This window comes from Rhinopithecus roxellana, chromosome 15 (assembly GCF_007565055.1).
Source record: "Rhinopithecus roxellana isolate Shanxi Qingling chromosome 15, ASM756505v1, whole genome shotgun sequence".
Classification (NCBI taxonomy): domain Eukaryota; kingdom Metazoa; phylum Chordata; class Mammalia; order Primates; family Cercopithecidae; genus Rhinopithecus; species Rhinopithecus roxellana.
The window spans coordinates 33,820,201-33,832,424 of NC_044563.1; the positions used below are offsets into that span (position 1 = coordinate 33,820,201).

General features: G+C 37.3%; 1 protein-coding gene across 1 annotated transcript in view; it reads left to right on the plus strand.

The window, feature by feature from the left end:
• Nucleotides 1-12,224, plus strand: part of CEP57 (centrosomal protein 57) — a 42,154-nt gene that overhangs the window by 1,231 nt on the left and 28,699 nt on the right. Inside the window, exon 2 of the mRNA XM_010375433.2 lies at nucleotides 8,119-8,275. Within this exon, the coding sequence (XP_010373735.1) occupies nucleotides 8,119-8,275 (157 nt within the window). The remainder of the gene's footprint in view (nucleotides 1-8,118; nucleotides 8,276-12,224) is intronic.

Consider the following 12,224-nt stretch of genomic DNA (forward strand, 5'->3'; position numbering starts at 1 on the left):
GCCAGAGGTTTCCTAGAAGGGAAGATGGAGCTAGTTGCGTGTCGAAGGAATTGTAGTTGCTTGTGCCAAGAGTAGAGGAAGGAGAAAAAGGCACTGCAGGAATTTTGGAGTATGTGCTAGGACAGCGGTGCTTTCAGGAAACTTGAGATAGTTCGGAATGAGAAGAAGTAATACGGAGGTAGAGTTGGATGAGGTGAATTGGAAACGTAGGTAAAAACGTGGAAAAAGGATGGTGAGGGCAGGAACTAGAAGAGTATCAGGGTAAAGTTATTTTCTAGCATCTAAGCGGGGAAAGAGTGGGGAACGCTAAGAAAGCCTGGTCACCGTGGAGAAGTCAATTACAGCTTTCGCAGACTTGTTAGAATTTGTAATAATGGGACCAAAAGTATTAACAGTGGAGAAATAGGAGCTGGAGAAATGGAAAAATAAGAGCTCCAACATTTACTTCTATCAAAGCTTTCCAACGCCGCGGTTTTCAACAATCGAAGCATTCAGCAGAATGGGAATTAAAAGTTTGCAGAGAGGTTTGGGGAAGTTAAGGAGAAGTAATGAAAGCAGCAATTTAAGGTTATTCAGGATTAGGTCAGTAAAAGAAACTATTAGAAGTGTCAGCAGATGGATGAGATTTTATAGGAGAAGTGATTAAACTTGGGAGAAGAGGGCTTTTCACCGTTCTCAAAAGTTAAGCACTTGAAGACTGAACAAGGAAAAGGAATACTCATACAAATATTGAGTCCGTGCGTGGCTCATGCCTGTAATACCAGCTACTAGGGAGGCTGAGGCAGGAGGATCACTTGAGCCCAACGAGTTCGAGGCTGAAGTGAGCCATGATAGTGCCACTGCTCTCCAACCTGGGCAACAGAGCGACTCATGTTTCTATAAAATAAAATATTAAATAAATGTTTAATTGAGCTGCGTTATGCCAAAGACACCTAGCTGAGCATTGGGACTGGGATATAGTCAGCTCTTAGTACTTAGTATGGTAGCCATGGCAGAAACCCCAAAGACTGTTCATTAGGAAAGCATATACATTTTTTTGTGCTAAGCTCAGCTTTAATTGCATTCTAAATATCAAGGGTACACTAAGAGTGTCTAGGATCCTCCACAAATCAAAGTATAACAAGCATAACGCAATCTGCTACATCAAAATGTCTAATTTGGAAGCTACTCTTTCTCAAAACAAAAATGACTAAATTTAGTTGGTTTCTTGGTGCGTAAGAAAAGGTCCTGCTTAGATGTCCCATCAGAAATAAGGCTGCCATTTCCAAAAGCATTGGAAAAGCACTTAGCTTAACAAACAGCTGATCTTAACAGTAGGCAACATAAAAAAAAAAAAAAAAAAAAAAACAAAGAAAACTTGTTAAAACTGTACAATGAACTGAAAACACAACTTGTATTCAGATTTCCCCATTGTGAAGATTAACAACTGTTATATTCAACTGTTTTCGACATTGATAAACCCATATGGAGCTACTTATAAGTACATTGAGATGCTTTACAGGCCAGGATTTTTAGCAAGTAGATTAATAACCGTTTTTAGGAAGCCTCAACCCTGTAAATCTCAAATGTGAACAACGTGGAAGTAGGGCGATAGGTTTCAGTTAGGTCTAGGTAACATTTATTGAGTGATTGCTCTTGAATTGATAAACTCGACTGATGGAAAAGGCAGGAAAGCAACTATGGGCATAATGAAATTAGTTCCATATAGAAGTATGGTCAGCATTGCGTTGAAACACACAGGAGTGTCTTTCATGTCAGCCTTGTAATGTTTTCACGGTAACCTTGGTGATTAATGAACTAATCTCTTAATTTGTCTCTCTGACATTTTAGATAGTTCCTTCGACTAAGCTGCACAGTAGCTCCATATTAATTTCCTTTAAAAATGTTTTATGGCTATCATACATTTTATAATATTAAATATAAGATTTACTTTTTGAGAATAATAAAATGAATACCTTCATGTGCCTCTTTGTGTCTTCTTTCTCCTTCCCACGCCCACCCAGTACCTCATATTTTAAGATTATAATGTATGGTATTTATATAGGACTATCTGGCAGGCATAGTCCTTAAAGGCACTCTAAGCACTTTTCGTATGTTAACTCATTTAATCCTCACAATAACCTTCTGAGACTGGCATTATTATTTCCTTTTTCAAGTGAGCAAAATGAGTCACAGAGAGGTTGAGTCAAAAATCTAGCTAGTAAATGACAGTATCTTAATGGGGTTTGGATTTAATAAGTTTTGTTGTTCATTTGTTTGCCAGATATTATAAACAATGTTGTATCCATTCTTATATGCTGTACATGGCAAATGTTTCTCTAGAGTGCAGTTCTCGAAGTATGGTCTCACAACCCTTGGAGATCTCCAAGACCCTCTCTGAGTCTACAAGATCCTTCTGTAATGACCACGTTTGTGGTATACTAGATCTTCTTTAATATGTCACACAAAATAACATATCCAACAGAGCGAATGCGGAACTAGATAAGAGAATCCAGCATTCTTTTTTTAAGGCAAACATTAAAGAGATCTGCAGAAATGTAAAATAGTGCTATTCTTTTCACTGAATTTTTTAGAGTGTAAAGGGGTCCTGAGAGAACAAGTTTCCAAGGGGCAACTCTAGAGCAGTGATTGTTTTATTTTTCAGACCTCAGGCTGGGCTCTGGATTACAACTCAGTAGTGGGTCATGGAATATGTACTGTGACTCAACTCATATCATTTTCAAGAAAGAAGAGAGAAAGTCGTTCAGCTAATGTAACTGAATGAATTATCTGGTTCACAGAGCACGTGCGTCTTCAGCTTTACTCGGTCATACTAAATTGTTTTACCAAGTGATTATACCAACAGCCCTCTTTATGTCCTCTTAAATGGATGGTATTGTCCCACTTGTAAATTTTTGCTGTGTGTGTGAAATGATGTCCTATTCTTTTTCTGGTTTGTGCTCCTCTTATCATTGGTGAATATGCACCCTGTTTTTTACATACCTTTACTTTCTTGTGTGTGTGTTTTCTTCTGTGAAATACCTGTTCGTGTCTTTCGCCTGTTTTTCAATTGAGTTGCCTGTTCTTATTGATTTATAGGCATTCTTTCACATATTGTGGATGTTAATTATCAGTTTGTTAAGACTGTTCCAAGGATATGTTGGCTTGTCTTTGATACTTTTTGATTAATAGTTGTTACTTCTAGTGTAAAATTTGTTAGTCTTTTTATAATTAGTGATTTCTGTTTAAGAAATTCTTCCTTTCTCTAAGGCCTTGGCTGTATTCTTCTGTATTTTTTTCTACATATTTTAAAGTTAGAGCCTTTTATGTCCTTAATTTACTTGAAATTAATTTGTATGCTGTGAGATAGGGATCCAATTTAATGGTTTTACTGAAAATACACAACTGTCTGCACACTACTTGTTGAAACTTCATCCTTTCTCCAATGGTTTGCAATATGTTCATTTCCATATGCGTATGGGTGTGTTGCCTGGCTCTTTATCCCTTTGTTGTATTTATCCCTTTGTTAGTATTTGTATTTGTCTCTCCTACCGGCGGGTGGGGGGGGGGGTGGACATTTACCTCCTTGTTACTCAAGAGAAACGTTAGCTGTTGTTGGTCCTTTGCTTTTCTTCAGTAGAAATTCTAGAACCTGCTATTGGAATTTTGATTGAAATTTTATTGAATTTCTAGCTTAATTTGGGTATAACTGATAGGTTTAGGATATTGACCCTTCTGTCTGAATGTTATGTTACTCCATTTATTTAGAACTTTTACATTTTTCAGTACTTGTATAATTTCATGTCTTGTATATTGTTCAATTTATTTCTAGTTTTTAGTTGCGTGATATATATTTTCATAAGTTGCATTTTCTAATATATAAAATTACTGACTCTCGCATATCTATTTTGCCCAGCAACCTTCCAGACTTAATTCTCATAATTGAATATTTTTTGTTTTTTTCTATTTAGATGGTCATAATCCAAAATTGGGATTCTTCCTTTTCAATCTTAATAGCTGTTATTCTTTTTTTTTAATCTTAGTGTGCAGACTAGGAAATGAAATACAGTCTTGACTAGAATTGATGTAGATATCTTTATTACTGATTTTAAAGGGAATATTTCAAGTTTTCCATCATTAAGTATGTTTGCCATGTTTTCTTGTAAAACTTTGTATTATCATAAGGAAATAAGTTTTTTAAAAAACAACAGCTGGATGTTGAATTTTATTGAATGCTTTTTTACATTTGTTGATGTTACATTTGTTGATGATTGTATTGATTTTTACTTTGAAGCTATTGCATTGATTGCGCTGCTCAGAGCACTGCCTCATGTTTCTCCACCATTGGACCTTGACTTCTCCAATTTTATTTCCTCAACATGTGTACACAAACTCTTTTTTCAGCTAAACTAATGTATTCATTAACCTGGAAATAATTGCCTTTCATACCCATTTCTAGCTTGCCTATTAGAATACATGTCAATCTACAAGACCCAGTATCGATTTCAGCACTAATAAAGACTTTCCTTTACCATACTGATCTGAAGCAATGTTCTGTTGAATGCATCTGAATTTAATTTGCATTTAGTCTCTATCACATCCAATTTAGCAGTTCCCACCTACTCTTTTGTATTTGAGTTTTATCTAGCTAATGTCTTGCAGCTGTGTTGCATGTTCCACTTATAAAGAAAGCAAGTAATATACATTTTTAAATTATGCTTCATTCTTCACACAGTGTCATAAAAAGATGTTCAATAAATATTTGTTGAATTGTGTGTTCCTAAATGAGATATTTGCCCTAACAACTAAAGGCTGCAGGAAAAGATAGTGATCACATTAAACATTTTGCCTTTAATCCTGAAAGTTTCTCTTACAATCATGTTTTGTTTGGAATAATTTTTACTGAGTGCTTAGGGTCATGGAAAGATTAGTGGATTGGGAGTTAGACTTGGGCTCCTTTCTACATAGCCTTCCTATGATATTTGTGCTATTTGTTAAATATAAAGAAGCCCAAAAGCTTTTGGTGATCTCTTAAAGGGTTATAGTAACTATGTTGAAAAGGATAATCTTTTATAAGTGATGTGCAGTTTCCTGTTTGCGAAGGAAATGTGTAGTTAATATTCAACAGATTTACTGAACAGAATAAAACTCCTTTATTAGAACTTAATTTCTCCAGCAAAAATGCTACACCAACTGGGTGTCCTAAAATTATTTTAATTCTGTCACTGCCCAGATGTAGCTCAGACTCCCATACATTAAGGGGCCCCATTTCACAAGACTGCCCGCCCCCAAGTCAAGTCAGAGTTCGCAGAGCATCTGCATTTCTGCTCAGCTGACTACAAATTAAGGGATTCCTGCAACTTTCCAAGAACGGCTCACAGTATTCAGGAAAGACGGTACTTAAGCAATTTCAGTTATATAAAGGACACAACTCAGAAACAGCCAAATGGAGGAGACATAGGGCAAGGTGTGAAAGGGCTTCTGTATCCTCTGTGGTACAGCACCTTCCCAGCATATCAGTATGTTCAACAATCTAGAAGCTCCCCAAACCTCATTATTCAAGAGGTTTCACTGAGCTTTCGTTACATAGGTACATAATTGAGTAATTTATCCACTGGTCACTGGGCTCAATCTCAGCCCCTTACCTCCCCTGAGGTCAGGGCCTAGGGCTGAAATTTGTAACTCTTACCCACCGCACCCCCCTCCCCGCAACGCGCGCGCGCACACACACACACACACACACAGAGATGGAGTCTCACTCTGTTGCCCAGGCTGTAGTGCAGCGGCCCAATCTTGGCTCACTGCAACATCCACCTCTTGGGTTCAAGCGATTCTCCTGCCTTGGCTTCCCAAGTAATTGGGATTACAGGGCATGCCACCACACTCAACTAATTTTTTTGTATTTTAGATAGAGACAGAGTTTCACCATGTTGGCCAGGCTAGTCTTGAACTCCTGACCTCAAGTGATCCACCCAGCTCGGCCTCCCAAAGTGCTGGGATTACAGGCATGAGCCACCATGTGCCTGGCTGAAATTTGTAACTCTTTATAATCTAGTGGTTGGTTTTACTGGCAACCAGCTCCCAGAATATACCTTCAAACCTGAAGCTATCTAGGTGCCCTACCTTGAGTCCCCTTGTCAGCCTAACAAGGACACCCTATCACTTAAGAAATTCTAGGAGTTTTTGAATCTGTATCTGAAACCAAGGACAAAAGACTAAATATATTTTTTATTATACCACAGGGCATACAGATAATAAAAATGTATAGGTCATGAGGAGTGATATAAAAAAGTAAAGGGCAAACCCACTAACATATAAAATGTAGAGCAGAGGTAGTTCCATTTTAGGAACTAGTTTATTAATCACATAATTAATGGGATTCTCCTGACTGGGCAGAGGGTGGTCGGTAAGTCACTTAATATTTTTGAATATTAAATGATAGGATTCTGGTGGGATGTAAATAACCAATGAAAACTTGAGGTTCTCTGTGACATTTAAAATTATGCAATAATTCAGGATGCTTTGCAAGACCTTTGACCATATTATAAAGAATTGAAAACTCATCCTGTTTTCCAGTTACCTCTAAAACCAGATGCCAATTTGCCATTAAGTTTGGAACATGACAAATAGTAGTCTTTGTTATATATGAACATACTGTAGTAGACTTAGCACTTATTTGAGTACCAGTTTTAAGACTTGGCCCTACCCTCCTAAGCTCTTTGTCCCCACTTTTGATTTTCATAGCCATAGTGTGTTTTATATTTATATAAATAGAAAATGTTTTATATTTGCTTTCTTAAATCAACTGGAAATTTGCATGATTTTTAACATGGAAGTAAAATCTTTAATTTTAAGTAAGATTTAAATACAGTGCAGATATTTCAATAACCTTTGTTTCAGGAGATTGTTTACTGTTTTAAATGTTCATTGTGCTCTTGTACTTTTATGAACACGGATTATTCTGGTAAATTTAAGTTTTCAAAGGTAAGAATTGAAAAACATAGTTTGCTGTGGTGGTTTGAGGAAGGGAAGTGGATGTCTGAACATTTTGAACAGCTAGCAGTCATATTTTCCACCTTAGCCCTCAGCTTCTTAGTTACTTCCCCCAGTCTAGGACGACCATCCGTCAATAGGAAGTTGCCTACAACAAATAAAACTCCACAGTTAGCATCCCCTGGGTTGAAATTATTATGTGGAATCCTAAATTTAGCAGAATCTCATTCATGACAGAATGGTGTACTGTGGAAATAAAGTTTTATATTTGAGTGTTTGATGGGCCTTAATGTTTTCTAATTATTTTCTTTTTTGTTAATTAAATGTAAATTATTTGAGGCAGGGACAGTGCCTTATTTTCTTTCTGGAGTTTTGAATACTCTAAATATTCAAGTAGTAGTTTGTTGATGGGGAATAGAGTAATTCAGTCATTTGTAGCAATTTCTGGTCCTGTGAAAATAATATATTTATTTTTCTGAATGTATATCTCACAGTGTGTGTGTGTGTGTGTGTGTGTGTGTATATATATATATATATTTTTTTTTTTTTTTTTTGAGACGGAGTCTCGCTCTGTCGCAGAGGCTGGAGTGCAGTGGCGCAATCTCGGCTCACTGCAAGCTCCGCCTCCTGGGTTCACGCCACTCTCCTGCCTCAGCTTCCTGAGTAGCTGGGACTACAGGCACCTGTCGCCACGCCCGGCTAATTTTTTGCATTTTTAGTAGAGACGGAGTTTCACCGTGTTAGCCAGGATGGTCTCAATCTCCTGACCTCGTGATCCGCCCGCCTTGGCCTCCCAAAGTACTGGGATTACAGGTGTGAGCCACCGCGCCTGGCCTCACGGTATATATTTTTAACTACAGTATTTACATTCATTGTGTCATGTAAGTATTTCTGCACAGCATTTGTATTCAAGTTGTATGAACATTATTTTCTTTTGTAGTGTCTGGCCTATGGCTATATTTATACTAATATGAAACACTTTAAAAGTTGTATTTCTTTATTGATTGAATTCTGTTGTTTTTAGTCAGTGGATTTTTTTCTCTTGTCTGTATGGACAGTCTAGTTCTCAGTAATAAATATTTGTGGTTTAAATCAGCTATTTGTGGTTCACATTTTTGAAAGGTAATTTGTGTCTTTATTTTTTAGAACATCTTAGCTGAGCCATCAAGGTCTAATGGAAGCATGGTTCGGCATTCTTCATCTCCATATGTAGTATATCCTTCGGATAAGCCTTTCCTTAATAGTGATCTACGACGCTCCCCAAGTAAGCCTACACTTGCCTATCCAGAAAGCAACAGCAGAGGTAATCGAGCCTAACGAAATAGATGTTATTTATGTTTTCTTGCTGCTTTAAAATTCTTAACTTTGTCTCCATTATTTTGCAATTAGAGGAAAATATATTTCCCCTTTGTTTCCGGTTTTTAGCCCCCACAAAATATTATGCTTTTCTTGTATTCCTTATGTTGATTGTTGAACATCATCATCCACCAAATTACTGATGCTAAAACACTTTGAGTCATCAATGACTGCTCTGTAATCCCCACTATTAGTCCAGAATGAAGACCTTTTTTGCTTCTGAAATATACCAAAAGCATACTGGTTTTTCTGCCTTTTTGTGTTCCCATTCATTGCTTTGGTTCAGGCTTTCATCATCTGTAGCCCAGATGTTCATAATACATTCCTCATTAATCTCCCTGCCTATTTTCTCCTCCTCATCCCCAGTTAACAACATTTCTGTCATTTGTCATTATCCATCATCTCTCCCACAAAATTAAAGTTTTAGCATCTCTTCGTAGCTTACATAATAAAATCTTAATTTTTCATAACCTAGACCCTATCTGCCTCACCAACTTCATCCCTAACTTGTCTTCCGTTTTTTCCTTTCCCATCCTTTGCTCTGGCTACTTTGAAATACATTTGTTCCTGGAACCTGCCATCTGTATTAGCTTTCTTGTTGCCTTAACAAATTGCCATGAACTTAGCTTTAAATATTTGTCATCTCAGTTTTCTGTCAGTTGGAAATCTGTGTAGGCTCATCGGGGTCTTCTGTTTAGAGCTTTACAAGGCTGAAATCAAGGTGTTGCTTGGGGCTCTGTTCTTTACTAGAGGCTCTGGGGAAGATCTGCTTCCAAGCTCGTTTAAGATTCCTAGCTAAATTCAGTTCCTTGTCATTGCAGTACTGAGATTCTGTTGCCTTGCAGACTCTTACTTGGGGACAGTCTTTGCTCCTAGAAACTGTCCTTGTTCCTTTATGTTTTCCTTATGGTCTCCTACCGTAACAGTAGGTAGAGTCTCTTATGTTTCTCTTTTTTTTGTTGTTTGAGACAGAGTCTCGTTCTGTCGCCAGGCTGGAGGGCAGTGGCACAATCTCAGCTCACTACAACCTCCGCCTCCTGGGTTCAATCTATTCTCCTGCCTCAGCCTCCTGAGTAGCTGGGACTACAGGCGCGTGCCACCACGCCCAGCTAGTTTTTGTATTTTTAGTAGGGACGAGGTTTCACCATGTTGGCCAGGATGGTCTCAATCTCTTGACCTCGTGATCCACTTGCCTCGGCCTCCCAAAGTGCTGGGATTGCAGGCGTGAGCCACCGCGCCCAGCCGAGTGTCTTACGTTTCAAATCTCTGAGTTCTGCTGTTACATTTCTCTAACAGCTGGAGAAAATTTTCTGATCATGTTATCAGATTGGACCCACTCAGATAATGAGAAGATGGTTTTGATATTAAATTTGTTAATCGTCGATGTTTCTTCATCTATATCTTTTAAAATACACCCACATTATACTTTGTATATGTGTGAAGTTTAAATGAAATGTCTTTGCTTTATTTGGGATGCTACAGCATTTCCTTTTTTTAAAAGTTGTGTTTAATCACTAATACTGCAACAATTATATGTGTTAATGATTCTCTAGGTAAAAGAAATGTTATATTTTTGGCATCGTAGGCTAAACAGGCATTTGTAAATTAGTTGAGGAACTTTTTTTGTTTCAGTTGGGGTATGTATTGTAAGTATCCTAAAAATCTCAGAATGAACCTCTTTTGTAAACTGGACTGATTGTACAGTAAAATAACAAGTAGGTAATGATATCCAAATACCAGTTTAAATCCTAACCTATAATGGGTGCTGAAAAGTGTTTGCTGAAATAAATGTGACTAAACAGTATAAAGTCTTTTAAGAATTTTAGTACTCTATAATCGCTAACCTAGAAGCCTCTTTGTTGTAAGATACTGTGTCTCGATGATAATGAAAATTTTTAATTAATAGTTAAAGCAATTGATAAAATGCTACACATCAGAGTATAGCAGGTTGGCAATTTAAGAAAATTAAGTTGCATGACATTCAAACATCATAGATTTAAAAAGCAAAAAATTTAACTGAAGCCCACAATAGAGCAAAAATCAGTTTCAGTAAGTTTCTTATTCAAAAATAAGCACAAAAGAAAATACCCGTTTACAGAGTTCTAACAGGAACACAAAATCTAAGAATTTAGATATTAATCCTTCAACTACAATATTGTATCTAGTTCTGATCTTTACACCCATGAAAAGAAACTTAAAAGTTCAAAAAATGACAAATTACTAACAAAGAATAAAAAAACAAAGAAAGCAGATTTATTCACAGAGAATCAGAAAAATTTTAGCGCAGCGTGTTACTAATAGAGCTAAATTCTGCTTGAGTGCAACATCAGTGGTTTTAAGGAATAAAAGAGAAGTGGGAGAAGCAGGGAGGAGATGGAGAGGAGAAATAAACAAGATAAGTAACCTTCAAGACAGTAAATAAGCTTTTATGCCTTTAGAGCATTATGGTGTGAACTGTTTAAACAGTGTCCCAGGATAATCATTAAAATCCATTATCCTTTTGTAATGTGTGTTAATCCAGTGATACTTACTTTCCAAATAGGAAGGAAAGATACAGAAATCACCATCTCCTTCTCACCCAGAAAAAAGTAAAGGCTGTGAGATACGAACAAAGACCAAGAGAGTTCAGAAAAGATATTTGGGGGGAGCAGGGATAAGTGTGTGTTGGGGAAGTTAGAGGAAGACCTCTCAGAGGAAAAATGAAATAGTAGATAATCGGAGCTTTAAATAATGAGTATGGTTCTGTAAGAAGAAAAGTTCAATAAGAGTACAGCATGTAAAAGGTTTGTATACCCGACATGATTTTTTTTTTTTTTTTTTTTGAGACAGTCTCGCTCTGTCGCCCAGGCTGGAATGCAGTGGCGTGATCTTGGCTCACTGCAACCTCCGCCTCCCAGGTTCAAGCGATTCTCCTGCCTCAGCCTCCCGAGTAGCTGGGATTACAGACACATACCATCATGCCTGGCTAATTTTTGTATTTTTAGTGGAGACAGGGTTTCACTATGTTGGCCAGGATGATCTCGATCTCTTGACCTTGTGATCCGCCTGCCTCAGCCTCCCAAAGTGCTGGGATTACAGGTGTGAGCCACTGTGCCTGGCAAACCTGACATGATTTTTATTGCTTCATCAAGGACATTGTGGCTTAGTTTTTTCTTACTGGGAATTTATGACAGTGAAGAATACATGCCTAAAATAATAGTTAAGTGTTACTACCTTGATTTGAACTAAAATTAGGAATTTTACCCAATATTGCTTTTGCATCATCGTTGGGAAACTTCAACACAGTGAAAAAAGCGAAGTCTTACTATTAATAGTATAATGAAAAGAGTATTGACCTCACAGGCCCTGGGAAAGGCCTCAGGAGCCCTGCCCTCAGTGTGCCTAATGCCCCACATTTTGAGAACCACTGTAATCAAGGATATGAGCACATCCAGAGTAGTATTTTGTTCTGTTCATGTAAACACTTTTTTTTATCAGATATGAGAAGAATGTAGATAGCAGCATTTGTTTCACAATCTAGATGATAGCTCCTTGAGGCCAAAGACTGTCTTCATACCTTGCAGAGTTCTTCACACATCATAGTGGTCTATATGCTTGATGGACTCAGGTTTACATCAGAAGTAAGTCTAAACTGAAACGAGACAGGAGACTGATTAAGGAAGGATTTATGCATATTTTGTTGTGGGGAATGAAGAAGATGGAGAAATCTTTGAGTCTAAGATTTCTAGTGTAGATGATTAGTGGTATGATTAGGACAGATCACAGAAAAAAGCATACTTAGAGGAACTGATATCATTTTGGCTGTATCAAATTTGAGTTGCCTGTGAATTAGATGGAGATGAATACTAAGCAAATGAAAATAAAGTCTGAAGTGTAATAGAGAATGCTACACTAGT